The following is a 17,535-nucleotide window of genomic DNA, read 5'->3' on the forward strand; positions in this document are numbered from 1 at the left end:
AGTGGTTTTGCGTTGATTGTTGCCTCTATCTCTGCAAGAATCGGTTTGATCTCCTCGAAACTCAGAGAATCTCTTCCCATTACCTTTCTCAAACATGTTTTCTCTGATTGAACCAGGCGTTCCCAAAATCCGCCCCATCAAGCTGCTCGTCCTGCAAAGTATTTCCAGGTGATCCCTTTTCTGAAAAATATTTCTAACTCAGGCTCTTTGATATTACCTCAAAGTGTCTTAAGGCGTTGGTCAGCTTGCTTGAATGTTTGTACATTATGAGAGTAGATTGGTCTGCAGAGGTTTCTTCTGGATATGAATCATTTCAAAGCCACCAGGAAGTTTTCTGTTGACAGGTCTGAAACTAGCTCCAAATGAACAGAACAAGTCACAACACAGGTGAAAAATGCTATGTATGCCTTCTCTACTGTGCTCTTATTCTTAACATAAAGACGACCTGTAAAATTCATGCCTACTGTTTCAAATGGGGGTGTTTCAATGATCCACTTCCAACGTCTTACATGTAGGTCAAGCAGCAATAATTCCCTTTGCCATTTGCCCGGCTCAAGGAATCCAATAAGTTTCTTTTAGCTGCACTGAGGTGTCTCAGACTTGAATGCTTAACTTGTTCATGGCTGTGTTGAATGAGCATCTGTGACAGTCTATGATAAGAAGGCAGAATCAGTGGATGCTGTTCTCAAACTCATGTTGGAATGTTACAGTCTTCCTCCTACACAAAGTAAACCATTTTCATCAAGAAATAGCTTAGGATCTGATTTTTAAGAGGCTGCGGATTTCCCCTCCTGCCTTCATTTCCATTATTTCTCTGTGGTAAGCTTGCTCTTGCACATCCAGGATCCAGTGTCTTTCAGCTTCTGCAGTAAGCTCTCCTTGCCTCTGATATGGAGCGACTGTTGTGAACCAAGTGTTTAATCCAGGCTGTGACAGTTTTTAGCTTACTGCATTTTTCTAGCTGCACCAGTGACTCTTCGCATGGTCTCAGTATTGCTAAGATGAGCCATGACCTCTGGATCCTTAGGCTCAGTCTTTATCTTTCCTTTACTGTACTCCCTTGAAGCTAACTCTGGTTGTATAGACACATCTAGGAACAAAGGCCCAGACCACCACAACTGTTCTTGTGATAAGATCTGCAGGATTCGGTTTCCCACTACAGTGTGACCAAGATTCTGGTGTGGTTAGTGACTCTATTAGCAACAAACTGTTTCCATCTACGTGCTGAGCAGCAAATCCACTGAATGACTATCATCAGCTGTGTCCCAATTCAGCGCACCCAGGTCCTGTCCAGCGCTTTGGCGTCCCACGCTGGTGCCCAAGTTTTGACAAATACTTCCACGTCCCACACTGGCACCCAGGCCTTGTCCAGCATTTCCGCGGCCCGTGCTGCCTGTGTTTTAACCCTGGTCTACACCCCTGCCAAACCCTGTTCCTGCGTGGGGTCCTGAAGATGACACCACGTCTCCTGTAGTTCCTGTTTCTGAAGGGGTCCCAGAGCGGGACGTTCCTCCTCTGTTTCTGTTTCCTGGTCCTGAGGGGGTCCCAGAGCGGGGCCCCAACCAGGATGCTTCTCCTCCACCTGGGTTCTGTCATGGTCTGTGGGTTCTAGTTTGGGGTTTTGTTAGTCTGGTCAATTGACATTTTTTTAAGTAAAAAATGTAATTTTCCTGAAAACTATAAAAAATTTGGTTAAGACCCCTTCATATACATTATATATATATATATATATATATATATATATATATATATATATATATATATATATATATACACATAGGTTCCCCTTAGTGTTGCCCATTGTAAAAGGAAAGGTTTACTACAAGCCACATCCTTTATTGAGTTCATTTTATCGTAGTACATTTGCCATGGACATTGCCATGAAACGTTAGTTATTTCTTAACATTGCAGTACTCATTTCTTTGTTTCCATACAAACAGGAAATTGTTGCAGTGATTTATTGAAAGGAGTAAATATAAATGAAAAACAGTATTTGAGGAAAAACAGTTTGTTTGATTCTTACTAAACTCTTACTCTAAAGAGACAAACTCTTTAGTATTTTTTTAGGTAGTTTTCAGGGACAGTTCTCCAGGCTTCTTGAAGGACATTTCTTAGCTCTTCTTCAGATGATGGCTGCCTTTTGTTCTGTTCAGCGTTGAGGTCTGGAGTATTCATTCCTCCATCAGACCAGATGCTACTGTTTTCAGTCCAGTTCTTGTGTCGTTTGGCATACCTCAGTCTTCTTTTTTTTCCCCGTTTCCTTTCCTTAACCTCCATGGAGACTACTTCTGATGAGGCTTCAGCGAACAGTAGATGGGTCAAGTAAAAGTTAAAATGCATCTCTCAGATCTTCTTCACTTATTTGTTTGTCCAGTTTACTAATATTTTTTAACTCCACACTATGCTTATATATGCTGGATTTTTAGCAGAGGCATAACCTTGTCAGTGCAAGAATACTATTTTGTTTCAAGACCACATTAAATGATCACGTGAAAGTGTGGCTCCTTGGAAGCAATATGGAACTGGTGTGTATCTAACGTTATCCCATGGTCATTATCAGTGGTGGTTGGAGTTATTTTGGGATGTTGCCTCAAATACTTTTAGCTTTGACAAACACATGTAGACTGAACAGAGCTGAAAAACTCTGGCATGTCAAATTCTGAAATTAAACTACGTACTCCCATATGGAAAGTAAAGGGCTGGTTTGACCTATTTAAGGGATAAAATACTGACAGACTTGATTTAATTAGTATGATACTGAATGTTTGTTTTGCTAAAACTAATTAAAATAAATGTACAGGATACTTTATCTGCAGAATAGATTCTACTCCTTCACTATTTTGGGTTTAAAGTCATGTCTAGCAGCCTTGGTAAGTTCCTCTGCATACTCTGCATATCTCCCAGTCATCTGTAAAAAAGGTAAACAGATTAAATCAACATTCATCATAATTATATTAAATATAATATATTAAAATAACTATATTAAAATAATAATAACAGACAAATAAACAGAGCATCCAACTTGTGTCATAAATATCTCGGTGGCTGCTGTAGTAGAATATAGCTCTTCTTAGAAGTTCATGTTTGATAAGACAGCAAGCACACAATTTTTATTAATTATTATGATTTTCAAAATGTCAAACATTTCATAGCTTCAGCATGAGAAATTTGATAAATTTACCTTAAAACTCCATTTGTCACTGACTTGTCTGTTAAGGTTAAGATCCATTTCTACTACCAGCAGTCCATCCCGGGTCCTGGAGAGCCCTGGGGTGCGGCTGCCGTCAGGAGCAGCCACATAACTGGAGCCATAGAAATGTCCGAAGTCGTGGTGAGCTGCAAACGTCAGGAGAGCTGTCAGTGGCTGGTACTGTAATAGAACTAAATTCATAGTTTATGATTTAAAGGACCGGTCATTAGAATTTAGGTCATCTTTAAAATTAGACTCAAACACAGATTTAATTGTGTCCACTTTACTTTAAAGTAAATTACCACAAAGGCAACATTAATGATCAGATTTTCAACTACAGGAAAAGAAATTCTTTTACCTTTTTTTCCATCACCTGACGTGAATTCACTTTTGAAATGTTCCTGTTTAAAACACATTTTTCCTCGTTGATTTATGTTGACATTAATCAGCAACATGTTATATGTGTGTATTTGCAGAGAACTCACCGTCCCAACACGGTTGATGGCACATGTAAAACAGTGGTTAGCTATTGCTGCGTTCCTGGCCTCTATAGGCCACATGGGCTCACTGTAAACAACGACAATTTAAAAATATATTTATAAATCATAGAGTAAACCATTAATTTAAGATATTGCCATAAAATTTGGGTTTACAAACTCCTACTGCTCCTACTTCTGCATTTTGGTTTAGTTTTTGTAAGACATGACATCATGTAATAAGTTGTGTGTGTTACAGGTTATCCAAGGTTTTTACCTTAATCTAAAATCTACTTAGGATCAGATTATATTTATTGTCCTGATAAATACAATTTTAGAACTGAAAGAGGGTCTGTTTTATTTTTTACGACTGAAACTTCCTGTATCATCTGTAAAAATCTGTATATGAGAAACAAGCCAGTGCAAATGTGTGTATAGGCGTCAAAAGAGCCGTGCATGAAAGATTACCCAAGAATCCGACAGAAATTTATAAATAAAAACTTTATTAATCCCAGAGGAAACCTGGAATGTATTTATAAATGTATTTATTATAATTTTTTATTATTATAAATTATTTATTATTTACTTTAAATTAATTCTGACCATCCAAAGACATGCATGTGAGGTTAATTGGGCACTCTAAATTCTCCCTAGGAGTGAGTGTGTGTGAATGGTTGGTTGACCCGGCGTTGGACTGCTGACCTGTCCAGGATGTACCTGCCTCTCACCTGCTAAAATGCTGGGATAGGCTCCAGCTTACCCGCGACCCGTAATGGACAAAGCGGTACAGAGAATGAATGAATAATTCTGACCAGACTTAAGCGTAACTTGTTTAGAGTATACAGGTGTAACAGCAAAAGGTCATGTACAGTGAACGTTTTCCCATTAAAGCAAAACATTTTTTGTAAGGCCAAGCTGTCTGTTTACTTATTGAAGCTTCGTTTTCTAAGTCTGTGGATTTTCAGCTAAATGAGAAGCTCTCCATCCTTCTTTTACCTGAGAGTTCCCACAGTGGCCGAGGGGTTGAAGATGATCTCAGCTCCATTCATGCTGTACATGAACCAGTTTAGAGGATGATGACGACCGTAGCAGATATTCACAGCAATCTTTCCAAACTGTGTCTCGAACACTGTGTGGCCTGTGTCACCCTCCATATAATATGTGGACTGATGGTAAAGAACAAAATGTTAAAATCATAGCAGTTTTCCTAATTCCAGACAGCCGCGGTGTATGTTGTAGTTTACCATCTAACCTCATTAAAGTCTCCGACCCTGGGAATATGGTTCTTCCTGCTTTTTCCCAGCACATTTCCAGAGTTGGAGATCACCACAGCTGTGTTCCACAGAGTGCTGTGTAGGTCTTCTCTCTCCAGAATTGGGGAAACAATGACCATGTTGTACTTTTTGGCCAGCTAATAGCAGAATTAGAAACGAATGAGGCTTGTTTTTTGTATTGCATAACATTTACTGTTTTGCAGCAAACCTGTGGAATCTCACCTCCTGGCAGAAACGTGTGGTGTTTCCTTTCTCAGCAGACTCTGCAAACTCTGTCCATGGTTCTTTCTCACGGGTGCAGAAGGCAAAGGGCATGGCTGTGAACACAAAAACCTAAGTATGCCTCTTCTACAACCTTATCTCTAATGTGCGATGAAAGTATGTATCTGTGGCTCTGACATGTTAAAGCACTCACTCCAGGTCTCCTGAAAGCAGATGATGTTAACATCACACATGGCAGCGACTTCAACTATTTCACCAACGCGGCCATGTATGGCGCTGACCTAGAATGTAAGGGAATTAGACATGTAAGACTTTTCTTGTAACAGTATTTGTGCTTTTTACATTGACACTTTTGATCACCCTTTAATCAGAATCTTACTGGATTGCTTGACGATTTCTCTAGTTCTCACACTGAAATATGTTTTATTAAAATACTGAACTTCAAATTGCCACCAGTGTGTTGTTCACTTGTAAGCCATTTTGTACACATGTTAAATGAATAATGAGTGAATGGCCTGTGATGACATTTTTAAGTTCTGACCTGGTCCAAAATTGGGGCATCGGTAGGCAGAACAATGTGGTGCTGAACGAGTCCCACCCGAATCCTTCTGGGTGGTCTCAGTTGCTCCTGTACAGCATCAAACCTGAATCCTTTCAATTCAAAGTCATGCTCAGAGGCAGCTTGCACAGCTAAGACTGGGAGGTCCAACTTCCTGTAAGCGAGAAGATTCTTCATCAAAAATAGCAGGAAAAAAGCAGAATCTAACTTTAAACTGACAAACTCTGTCTCTACCTGTAGTCTGCTCATAGAAAACCCAGAATGTTACACCAGAACATTAATGGTCAAGTTGTTCTGCAACTACAATACTTTCAGTCATGAAAATAGATGTAGCCAAGCACCAGGCCAGAGAACCTGAACCTGTTACCACTTTCCACCGCCATATGAGGTTATCAGTCTCTCACCTGGTTGTGGAAGACTTTTCGCTCACTCCTATTTACAATGTTGCTTTGACCAAGCTGCAGATGTTGGACAGATGGCCTTACATTTAACTTTAGTAAACACTGGTATACAGAGAAGTTTAACATTCAAATAAATAATCATATTGGATAAAAGATTTGCCTATATTTTTTTTATATTGTTAGCTTCTAAGCATAATTGCCTGAGTTGTTTTTGTTTTTTTGTTTTTTTTGTTTTTTGTTTTTGTGACCTATCTAACTGAACTAACGCTGCTGATTCCCTGAGCATCATCATTTCTGAAAACCTTAAAATATGACTAAGACTAAAGACACAATTCTTGGTGCAAAAACTTTGCTTGGAGAACTTCGAACATGGCAACAAATCTGGAAGGGTCCTGGCTAATTAATGAAAACGAACAAGGAGAAAACCATCTTCTCTGTCAAAGAACCAGAAAGAAATATCAGCCACGACCCTGACAAGATAACACTTTTATAGATTTCCATAAAACATTATATAAATCACAACTAAACACAACAGATGACAAAACATTTTAGTATGCGTATGAAGGGGGTCTCAGAGGAAAAAAGTTTGGGAACCCCTGGTCTAGATGAAGCATGGTTAGATGTAGAGCAAGCATTGTGTGAGGATCTTGTTATCTCTGACCTGCCGTTCATCAACTTAGCCATCAAACCACATAAGTGTTTTATTAGTAAAACTTGTAATTGTAAAAGTTGTAATTAATTTTAATTAATTTTATTTTTAACAACTACAGTGCTCTCAATCATTCCAAAAATGTTAATAAACCTCAAACCTGAATATTTACAAAAGTGAGGTCTTGAATTTCTTAGGAGAAAATCTATGTGTGCAGAATTATTGGGCAACTTGTTAATGTCAGAATACTAAACTAAAGACCACTATAGTCACTCTTTTTTTTCCAGTAATGGTCATTTTCATTTAATTTCTTTCATTCATGGAGTCAGTCAGTTTCTTGATCTGTTGACGATCAACCTTTTGTGCAGCAGCAACCACAGCATCCCAGACGCTGTTCAGACTGGTGTACTGTTTTCCTTCTTAAATCTCCTGTTTAAGAAGGACCCACAAGTTCTCATTAGGTCTCATTAGGTTTACGTCACATGAGGAATGGGGCTATGTCATTATTTTTTCATCTTTAAGGCCTTTACTGGCTAGCCATGCAGTGGAGTACTTTGTTGTGTGTGATGGAGCATCGTCCTGCATAAAAATCTTGAACCTCTTGAAAGATGCAAACTTTTTCCTGCACCACTGTTTGAAGAAAGTGTCTTCTAAAACCTGGCAGTAGGTTTGGGAATTAATTTTGAGTCCATCTTCAACCTGAAAAGGTCCAATTAGCTCATCTTTAATGATACCAGCTCATACCAGTACCCTACTTTGCTGGCATCAGAGTCAAAGTGGAGCTCTGTGCCCATTACTGATCCAGCCATATGTCCATCCATCTGGTCCGTCAAGAGTCACTCTCATCTCACCAGTCCATAAAACCAGGATGAGTAGGAGTGAAAAAAGATGTGAATGGTTTTTGTCGCGTGTGAACTGTAGATTTTAAATTGTGTGGCTGCAAGTTGATCCTTGGGCATATTTCTGTGTGGAGTTTGCATGTTCTTGTGCATGGTACTCTGGCTTCTTTCCATGGTCGAATAACATACATGTTGGGTTATTGGTGTTTGTAAATTCTCCTGAGGAGTAACTCAGACTCAGACTACTTTATTGTCCATTTTATTCTTGAAATGGAAATTTGTCTTTGGCCCAGGTCTGTGCACTGGAGCAAATCCTGTAAAACCTAAAAAAAAGCTCTTTATTTAAGATTGCCGTTGGTGATGGAATAAAGAACATCAGTCTCTACCCTAATGACAGCAGACCAAGTGCAGAATGTAGAGGATGGGTGGGGTCTTGATAAATCTGGATTGCTTTTTTGGTTGGTGTCTGTTGATGTTGCTATTGAAGTGACAGCTGTTTTTGTCCAGAGATTTTACTGGCCTGATTGATGATTTGTATCAGTTTCCTCTTTAGTTTAACTAAAAGATTTCCAAACTAGGATGCAAAAGTATAAGTTAAAATACCTTTAATTAATAATTTTTAAACCATGGTCATGGTGCTGTTAAAGCTCCTTGGTTTCCTGAGAAGAATGAGGTGCTGTCTCCTTTTTTTGTGGATATAGCTGACATTTTCCTTGAAGAACAGCTTATCTATTATCGTTCCAAGTTATTTGAAATGACTAACTTGCTCAACATCCTGCCCCTTAATGCTGACTGTTATGAAGGTAAGCATGGACCCTGTACCCCCTTCTCTCCTACTTCCTCTCAAACACGCCTCCCTGGTCTTAGCAGCATTCAAGTGTATGAAGCTGCTGTCAAAACAAAAGGCCAAAGTGTTATTGAACTGGCAACAGGAGGTGCTGTTGGTACACTGCAGACAGGCCACCAAGGCCATGTCATCAGCATAGAGTAGTAGATAGCACACACCCGTGAGACATACCTGTGTTGAGCACAAGAGTGTCAGAGAAGATGTTATTAATGCAAGAAATGCATCGAGTTGTTGTTTGTCTGTCTGTATTGGTCCTGTTATGGACAGTGATGCCACAGATTACTTGAAAAAGTAATCTGACCACTGATTACTGATTACTTCTTTAAAAAGTAATCTAGTTACTTTACTGATTACTAAGGTTTAGAAGTAACTAAGTTAGATTACTAGTTACTTTATTAGTTAAAACCCCCCAAACAAAAAAATGACGGACGGAAGTGGAGAGGCGGACCTCCCATCATGCACCAGGGTAATAAGTTTCTATATCATATTTTTTTCTAAAGTCATGTGCAGTGAATGATTTGTGTTTGTCAATTTAAAAAAGGTCAAGTTTCAGCGAAGAAAGGTAACTGCATGCTTACGAGTACATAAAATTTCTGTACCACCGTTAATGAGAAGGTGTGTTGAGTTAGATAAATACACTTTCGTCCACGGCGCTTGATTTCAAATCATATGTGAAAGGAGTGGGGAGTGCCGAAGTAACGCAGGACGAATATGAAGAGTAACGGTAATTTGATTACACTGTAGGACATCCTAACGCGTTAGATTATATTTTGTTAAAATATGTAGTCAGATTACTGTAATGCGTTACTTTGTAACGCGTTACTGGCATCTCTGGTTATGGACTGGTGACCTGTACAGGACGTACTCTGTCTCTTGCCTGATAACAGACCCTGCACTGGAATAAGTTAATATAGATGTAGATTATATGATAAGAGAGAAGGTTTATTTGCATATTTTGGCCACATTAGGGAGATGATATGAATAGTTTTGTAATACAATTGAAAACAAGTTTCTGAAAATGTACAATAAATAAAGCACTTTTTTTTTAGCTTTTGTTTGTAAAAACTAATATAAAGAAGCAAAAAAATGTGTACGACTTGAACTGAATACAACAGAGATTTAAAAGGCTTACGTCAAACAGATGTACTGAGAGTTTAACATTATGTGTATTTTTTCTCTAGTTTGACTGCAGTTGTAGTTACCACTTTTGACCACAAGGGGGCATAAACCGCTGCCTACTTTAGCCTTTCCTTTGGATTCCCCTGGATACCTTTGTCATTCTGCTCCAAATTGTCTAAGCAATAAAAACTTTTTTGACCTAAAAATAAAATAAGTTTTTATGCTGACAACGTTTTACTATTCCTCCTTAAATTGCTAGAATCACACATCTCCCGATTTCTCTGGAAAAACAAACCTCTCGGATCAGCTTAAAAACTTTACAGAAGCTGAAAGATAAGGGAGGATTAGACTTGCCTAACTTTCAACATTACTTCCTAGCTAATAGGTTGCAATATGTCCTAAATGGTTTAAACCTAGTTCACTAGATGACCTGTGGATAGACATAGAACAAACGTTTTGTGACAATTTGGAAATTTCTAATCTTCCTTTTTTCAGCTTAAGTATAAAAAGCTAAAGTGCTTCAAAAGCGTCAACATCAGCACTTCTCTGACAACCAGGTGGGAATTCTCAAAAAACCCAACTCCTCAATAATACCATGTAAACTCACACCCATCTGGAACAATCCTGATATTCTACTAAACAAAAATATTCTAAATTTTAACCAATGATTTAACAAAGGAATTAAAGTCTGGTCACTTTGAGTACATTTCTTTCCCAGATTAATGAGCAGATTTGAGGGGCTTTTTTTTTTTTATGTGCCCACTTGTTGATGATGAAGCACATTTAATTAGTAGGACTAGGCTGATAATTGTCCTCACAAGTGTAAATAATATGTCACATGTTATTTTTTCAAGTGGAATAGTAACCTAATTTTAAGACCTGGTAAGCACATATTTATCTATTTACTTATTTATTTTCCTTTCTTATTTGGTCTTGGGGTAAAAGTTTAGAACTGACTGTGCATTAGTTTAATTCATTGCAAATAATTCTGGAAATATTTTCATCTTGGCTTTATTATTATTAAATGTTATATGTTATATGAATACATTTTCAGTCATTTAAATTAAATCAGATTATGCTTAAAACAAAGCAATCTGAATATTTTTTTGTCTCTTTTTTAACTCATACTGGATGAATGGATTTTTCCACCTTTTAATCAGTCATCCTTTCTTTGAACCAGTGAAGGTTGCCTGTTGAACCCTGCAGCTCTGATGGACCTGACCGAAGTCCATTCAGCAGAATAATAATTTACCAGGTACAAACGGAAAACAAGACCAACAGAAAGCAGGGTTTCAGTGGTCTGGTTCACCAAATACTGTAAAAATTAATGCCAACAACTTACTGCGTTTCCCTCCCAAATAAGATGCGTTTCACCTCCGCCAGCTCGGCCTCTGGCAGGTGCGACTCCAGAGATTTTTCTAATGACTCAAACTCACATGTGGACATTTTTGCGGCTTCCTCAGGTTTGGAGCTCTCCAGCAGTGGCAGCACAGCTCAGATACAAGTCCTTTTCAGGGTCTGCAGATTGCATCTGTTTAGCTCGTTATATAATCTGAAAGCTGTTGAAAGAGGAGCCCCAGCTGCAGGTGGCGGAAGTTGGTTATTGGCTGAAGTATCCCACCACCCTTTCACACCTCTAAATTTACAGCAATACATGTTACCTAAATTAATGTTACCACAGGCTTAAAGACACGGAGCAATATCAAAGAAATATGGCATATTTTATACATCTTTTTTTCAGTGATGTTGAGGTTCAGAACATTTATAATTTTTTTCTAGAATCAGCTGTAGTCAGCTTTTAACTATCCTCATATTTAGTTAAAGAGTGATGCCAAAATGGTCCAGTTTAGAAGTTGGTTCCCTGAGGTGGTAACTATTTCTCCATCTACAGCACAGTTTTAGTTATTATTCTGGTCTTCTTGTAGAATTAATATATGCTCAGCTGATTATGTGGGTGAAATATGGGATTTTAAATCAGTCACAAACCTGCTTTGTCCATGCCTCTAAAAAAGAAAAAAGATCTGAGAAATGAAGAAATAATCTCATTAAAACCCTCCTCCTCGAGCTTTGTGTTGTTTGTGGGCTCTGCAAAGATATCATGCAAACATGCACATGCAATAACCTAATATTGTTAACATTTTTATTATGTTCATATTTGCAACTCGTCCATATGTACTTCAAATATTAAATGTTGACGTTTTATTAGGCAGTAATTTAATGTTTCCCATCCATAATTCTATAAAGATTTTGGACCAATATGATGGTTTTAATACATCATTGTCCCATGGTATTTGATTTCTTTGTCACTTCTGACTTGCAGTAGGAATTCAAATGTAAAAATAAGCTAAATTAGAAGATAATACTTTTATTTATATTATACATAATTAAGGATATTAACATAATTTTCTATTGCTCAGCAAAAAGGCTAGTACAAGTTTTCAAACATTTGTCCATTACATTGCTTTTCTGATGTAGATTAGTGATAAAACTGGATCTGCTTAATTATGAATACATAAGTTGTTGTTTTTATTTAAAGAAACTATTTAGTTAGCTTTTTCTTGTTGCTCAAAGAGATGTTTTTACTCCTCTGGGTCTGTCTTCGGATCCTTTTTTCTGGTTCCTTGTCATGGTTTGACAGTTTCTTCAGCAGCTCTGGAACAAAACATGTGTGATAAGCTGATGTGAATTTTTTTATTTAGATTTAAAAAATAAAAATAAAATGGTAGACTTGTTTAAACCAGCAGGTGGCCTCAGAGGACCACACAGTCTCAGTCTACCTGTTAACTCAGGGTGACTTTGGCTGTAGTTGTTGAGGAGGGAGACATATTTCCGACTTCCAGGTTCATCATCTCCTGGAAAAAATGAAGTCATGAATACCCATTACAGTCCAATGTAATAGAAAGTACATCCTCTTTGTTTTGAAAGGGTAATGTTTAAACGTACCAATAGGTTTCATGAATCAGAACTTAATGGAAAAAAAAAAAAAAAAAATATCCTCTGGTCTTTACCATGTATTACCATCAAGTAAATACAGCTTCAGATGTACAACCCATTAGACATTACATATTGTTATTTATTTAAGATAAACTATCCCAGCTGTTATCAGGCAAGTGGTGGATGGTCGAGTGATTTTGGGTTTGTTTTGCAGCCACAGCATCTGGCCACCTTGCATTCAATAAGTCGACCATTAACTTGCATGGAAAATTATATTAACAAGTTTTTGCTGCTCATGACTCATCAGGTAAACTTACTTTTACACGCTGTCTCTGCACTTTGGCTTACTTTTTGTTTAATAAGTAATGACACAGTTTAATATGTTATGTATTGTTGTTTTAGGTCATATTTAGCTCATTTAAAGACCTGGCAAGGATCAGATAATATGTATTTTTTTACATCCTGACACATAAAACTTTACAATAGAAAGAGGATGTACTCATTTGATCGTTGCAACATTCAGTTTTAACAACAATTACCTGAATTGTAGCATATGTACTGTTTTAAAATGTGTAGTCAATCACATATTCAGCTTCACTGATCTAAACATCTGTTCCTTTGCAGATGAGCTGATGTAGCAGACGGACTCACGATGGACTCGTAGGGCAACATAATACTGCCTCTCAGCCAGTACGCTGCTGGCCGGAGCCGTGCTGTGCTGCTTTGCCTCCAGGTTCATCACTTGTCCTCTGCTGTCCATCAGGTCCACAAAATCTGCAGGAGGAAAGTTGCTGTTTGGAGTGGTAGTTTTGTTTTGTTTTTTTTAATACGAATAAAGTAATAATACATCTAAGTAATATAATCTAATAAGATTTGAAATGAGCAAAAGCTTTTAAAATGAGTTTAGGTTGTTTAAAGTAAAGTAGTTCAGTACCTTTGAAGTCCAGACCACATCTTTCCTTTAAGTAATGGATGAAGTTGATCAGCTTACAGTTGAGATTGAACATTTCCATCTGGTTGTCTAAAAAGAAACCACTCTTTGTTTTATCATTATTACCATGCACAAATATTCAGTACATTATATGCTGGAACTTTACTGACCTCCAAACAGGATAGTAACGAACATTTTCAGCTCCTAGCACCTGTTGTGGTTTCTCAGCTAGTGCCACTAACAACAGCTGAAAACTTATTTATATTCCCAAAGAGGCTAGGGAGTCTTGGTAGAAGTTTGGATTGGAAACAAAGAGAAACACTAAAAGTGCTCGGTGTTGTGGTGTGGATCAGTGAGCAGGCCTTCATGAATACACATAAACACACTTCTTTGAATTCACCCTTTTCTTCTCTTTCACAAAGTTAAAGTCTTGTAAACGAGGGAACAAATTCTTTCTGATGCTTGTATCCGTGGAGTACCTACACACACACACACACACAGTCTAGCATTCTTCATCTGCGAGATGCTTGTTGATCATATCAAGAGTATACTAGACTGAAATAAAAATTCTCTCACTGTTACCCACCACATAATGGTGAAAGTCTGAATATCCCAGAACTATTTGCAAAAACTGTTAAACCTGCTGCATGAAGGACCATTTTAACTGAGCCCGAATCTCCTACCAGTTAGTTAAAACTGAAAGGTCCTTTAAGATGAGAGCTAAAAAAAATCTTTCAACAAGATATGAAGTTTAGTTGCTTCCTATTCAAATTATAAGAAAGATTTATTGTGGCCATAAAACTTGGGAATGTATAACTCCCTGCCATAAAAAGGTTGGGATACAAAATAAAATAAAATAAAAACTTTTCAAATCACTTTAATTCTTAACTAAAAATCTTACAAAACATTTCAAATGCTGCAAAAAGGTCAATTACTTTTACTCCAGAGTCATTGCAATATATGGAGAGAATGAGGTTTGACATTGTCCTGTTGGATAAGCAAGAACTTCCCTGAAAAAAGATGCCAAAGCCTGTGTTTATTTTTCTGCACTATTGGCACCTATCCACATGTGCAAGTCACTTATTAACTAATTAGATTAAAATCCAACCTGGATCTTGGAAGGGGGACATTTATTAGTGAGAAACTGGAATTTCCAGTCAATATGACCCAATGTTCTGTTGAACCTTGGAAGTCAGAATAATGAAGAAATGCTCCTTCAGGTCGGATTTCTGACTCATAAAACTGAAGAAACCTGCAGCTGCAGATATTGTCCACACTGGTGAATGCTGCAGTAATGAACTGTTTATGAACTCTCGCTGAACGTTCCTTTTATTTTTGCAAAGTGTAATGACATGTTATGCATATTGTAAGTGAGAACAATTATCAAATTCTTATTGTTTGTCATCTTGTAAACGGGCTGAGATCATTCCCAGCTCTAAGATCCAACGTTAATGGAACACAGCAGGAAACTGGGAAGCCGATTTTTTTGTCTAATGAAGTTTCACCTTGTGAATGGAGACTACATGGCCCCTCGTTTTTAAATGTGGCCCCTATAAAGTCCCTAACTTGGAAAATATCCCCAAATTGCCATTGCATGAAAATGTATGCACTAACCGAAATGGATGTAGTATTTATTTTTCTGTTGTTATTGTTGTTTATAGAGCAGGTTAATCTTATTTATCCTGTAATTAACAGGGTAAATTAGGTAAAAAATATGATCATTTCAGTTTCTGAAATCTTAAAGTTGAATCACTGTCACTTGGGTCAGCTGAATGTTTCACTAGTTAATCTGTACTTCAAAGGATAAAAAAAAAAAAAAAATGGACCAAAAGGATCATGTCAATAATTTGACCCACTAGAGGATATTTCTTGTTAAAACTACCAGTAACTGAATTTTTGGACATATGGGGGCAGCAGGTGCAAGGTGTGATCAAAAACTACTAACATAGGCCATTATAAAGCTTCGGCCAGGGCACTGCAAAAAATACATCGCCACCAAAACAAAGGCTGCACTGATATTTCATTGGGGTGTCTTAGCATTTGCTGTGGCATTGTTTCAATAAGCTTCTGCAGTGTCACATGATTTATTTCCATCCATTTAATTTTTCCCCAAGATCACCAACCACTGCACAAAGCCATCTCCAGTGTATCCTAAAGACTCTTGGGGTTAAAGACGTATTATAGAACTTTCAAGAATTTTCTCAGTGATGCGCCCCCTACTGGATAAAGGACCATTTAGAGCTAGAATATACTTGCTGTGTACACAAACATGCACGTCAGCGTTCTGCACTGTCTGTGTATATACTTGTTTAAAGCCAAACACTTGATACTGGAGGTCACCGCTAGGGGCGGTACACAGCACTTAGACATTCTCTCTTTTTTTTCTGTTTCACTTTACTCTCTTTTTTTCTCCGGTGGCAGCTGACCGTAATAGGTCCAATCATACTGTTTTCATTTTTTGATACAATCAACTTTTTTCAAGAGAGTCACAGTCAAGGAAGGTTTTTGAAGAAGATTTTATCACGCTGGTTTGGAGGTTTTGCTGCTCAAGTGATTACTCTGCAGACTCTTAAAGACATGTTATGATAAATTTCCATGGAAACAGTGGGATCAACTGATTAAGCCAGTGGTTTTCAAACTTGGGGGTACCCTCCTGCCACCCCAGGGGAAGTGCAAACATGACAGGGGCGACACATGGGAATCAGAAAATGTGGCACTTGGAAACATTCCAAGAGTCCCAGTCCACGCTCCGCCACTACTTGGTGACAGTTGTGTACCATTTCATTTTTCCCAAGTTCCAAAAAAAGAAAAAAACATCAAAAAGAAGAAGAAAAACTGTAGAATAATTATGGAAACGCAACTGAAATCAGGGTTTACCGAACCAAACCGCATGATCTTCTGAGGTGGTTTATAATGAGCTGAATTTAACATACTTAATTTAACTTGCATCATATTACACTGAGTCATGTTATCTCTGAAATATTGCTGCTCATGACAACATTATTTTGAACAGACATTGCTTGGTGTGGGATGGTGACTTGCAAGCATGGGGGGCATTGGAGTTCACTTAGGTCTTTTTTCTTGATGCACCACACCTGAGAGAAGCATGCAGCAGAGACCTTTGTGTGGTGGAATTAATATTCCAGATAAAATCTAGCAGCATGGTCTGAGATAAATATACTGTTGTAGTGACAGCCCTTAACACTGGAAAGGAGTCCTGCTAACACTAAAAAACAATTCTAGAGTAACATTTATGCATACTTGAATAACAGGAAAACTCTTAAAGTTGGGTTTATATGTTTCCAAACATCTGCAAAATTAATTTCTTTCATATTGTGGTGTAATATTCCTCTGATTTTCATATGGATATTATCTACTTCACTTGATCTAGCTTTACTTAGTTCAAGGACACATTTAAAATCCCCTAACAAGATGTTTTTACCAGGCATTGTTGGTAGTCTCAAGAATAAGTCATCATAAAAGTTAACATCATCATTATTTAGTCCATATACATTTAACAAATTAATTTGTCTAAAAAGAAAGAATCCTTGTATATTCAAGAATCTGCCATTAGTGTCTTCAGTCACCCGTTCAATTTGTTTTGGGATAGATTTGTGTACACACATAACGATTTTTTGGGCTGTTTTTGTACCGATTTTGCCAGACGGCAAACACCCAATCAAATCGTGAGATTTCCTTGTCCAATTATCATTTGGTCTGCGGTGTGTTACGAGCCGATTTGTCCCAGTAATCCGCTCCGAAACCGGTCGTAGCCGACATTTGGGAATATTGAACATGTTCAATATTTCAGAGCCGATTTCTGAGGAACGCCAACGACTCGTGCATTCTGACTGCGTGGGTGGTAACGTGGTACGGAATGTAGCCAATCAGAGAGCGAGCTGGCTGGGAAACAAGGAAGTACATAAAGTCCGTGTTCACGCCGTCTCTAGTCTGTCATTTTTTTTTTTTTTTTTTTCAATTCTGGTTGTTTCTGTTAACAATAGTTCCAAGACCACCATTATTCCCTCGTCCTATATATCCCCTTCCACGCTGTGTTTTCCGATTGTTACTATGTTTCTTCTTCGTTTTTTGCC

The 17,535-nt window shown here is 37.8% G+C and overlaps 2 protein-coding genes across 3 annotated transcripts; both read right to left on the reverse strand.

Moving 5' to 3' along the window:
• Positions 1 to 1,820: 1,820 nt before the first annotated feature.
• upb1 (ureidopropionase, beta) lies at positions 1,821 to 11,103 on the reverse strand. Its single transcript, XM_042000488.1, has 10 exons — positions 10,919 to 11,103; positions 5,704 to 5,875; positions 5,356 to 5,443; positions 5,163 to 5,257; positions 4,919 to 5,077; positions 4,663 to 4,832; positions 3,676 to 3,757; positions 3,549 to 3,591; positions 3,182 to 3,336; positions 1,821 to 2,908 (listed from the first exon to the last, which is right to left on the reverse strand). Exons 1-10 carry the CDS (start codon positions 11,020 to 11,022, stop codon positions 2,825 to 2,827), a joined length of 1,152 nt encoding a protein of 383 aa, XP_041856422.1. The 5' UTR covers positions 11,023 to 11,103; the 3' UTR covers positions 1,821 to 2,824.
• Positions 11,104 to 11,745: 642 nt separating this feature from the next.
• On the reverse strand, positions 11,746 to 13,732 carry LOC121649316 (uncharacterized protein C22orf15). 2 transcript variants are annotated; one of them, XM_042000053.1, is made up of 5 exons: positions 13,612 to 13,732; positions 13,445 to 13,531; positions 13,162 to 13,284; positions 12,354 to 12,428; positions 11,746 to 12,228 (listed from the first exon to the last, which is right to left on the reverse strand). In XM_042000053.1, exons 1-5 carry the CDS (start codon positions 13,634 to 13,636, stop codon positions 12,116 to 12,118), a joined length of 423 nt encoding a protein of 140 aa, XP_041855987.1. In that variant the 5' UTR covers positions 13,637 to 13,732; the 3' UTR covers positions 11,746 to 12,115. The 2 variants fall into 2 exon arrangements, with proteins under 2 accessions (XP_041855987.1, XP_041855988.1); XM_042000054.1 differs by lacking the exon at positions 13,612 to 13,732 and having other exon boundaries at positions 13,162 to 13,301; positions 13,445 to 13,520.
• Between the last annotated feature and the right edge of the window lie 3,803 nt (positions 13,733 to 17,535).

The sequence above is a fragment of the Melanotaenia boesemani genome, chromosome 11 (genome assembly GCF_017639745.1).
Source record: "Melanotaenia boesemani isolate fMelBoe1 chromosome 11, fMelBoe1.pri, whole genome shotgun sequence".
In the NCBI taxonomy this organism is placed as follows: domain Eukaryota; kingdom Metazoa; phylum Chordata; class Actinopteri; order Atheriniformes; family Melanotaeniidae; genus Melanotaenia; species Melanotaenia boesemani.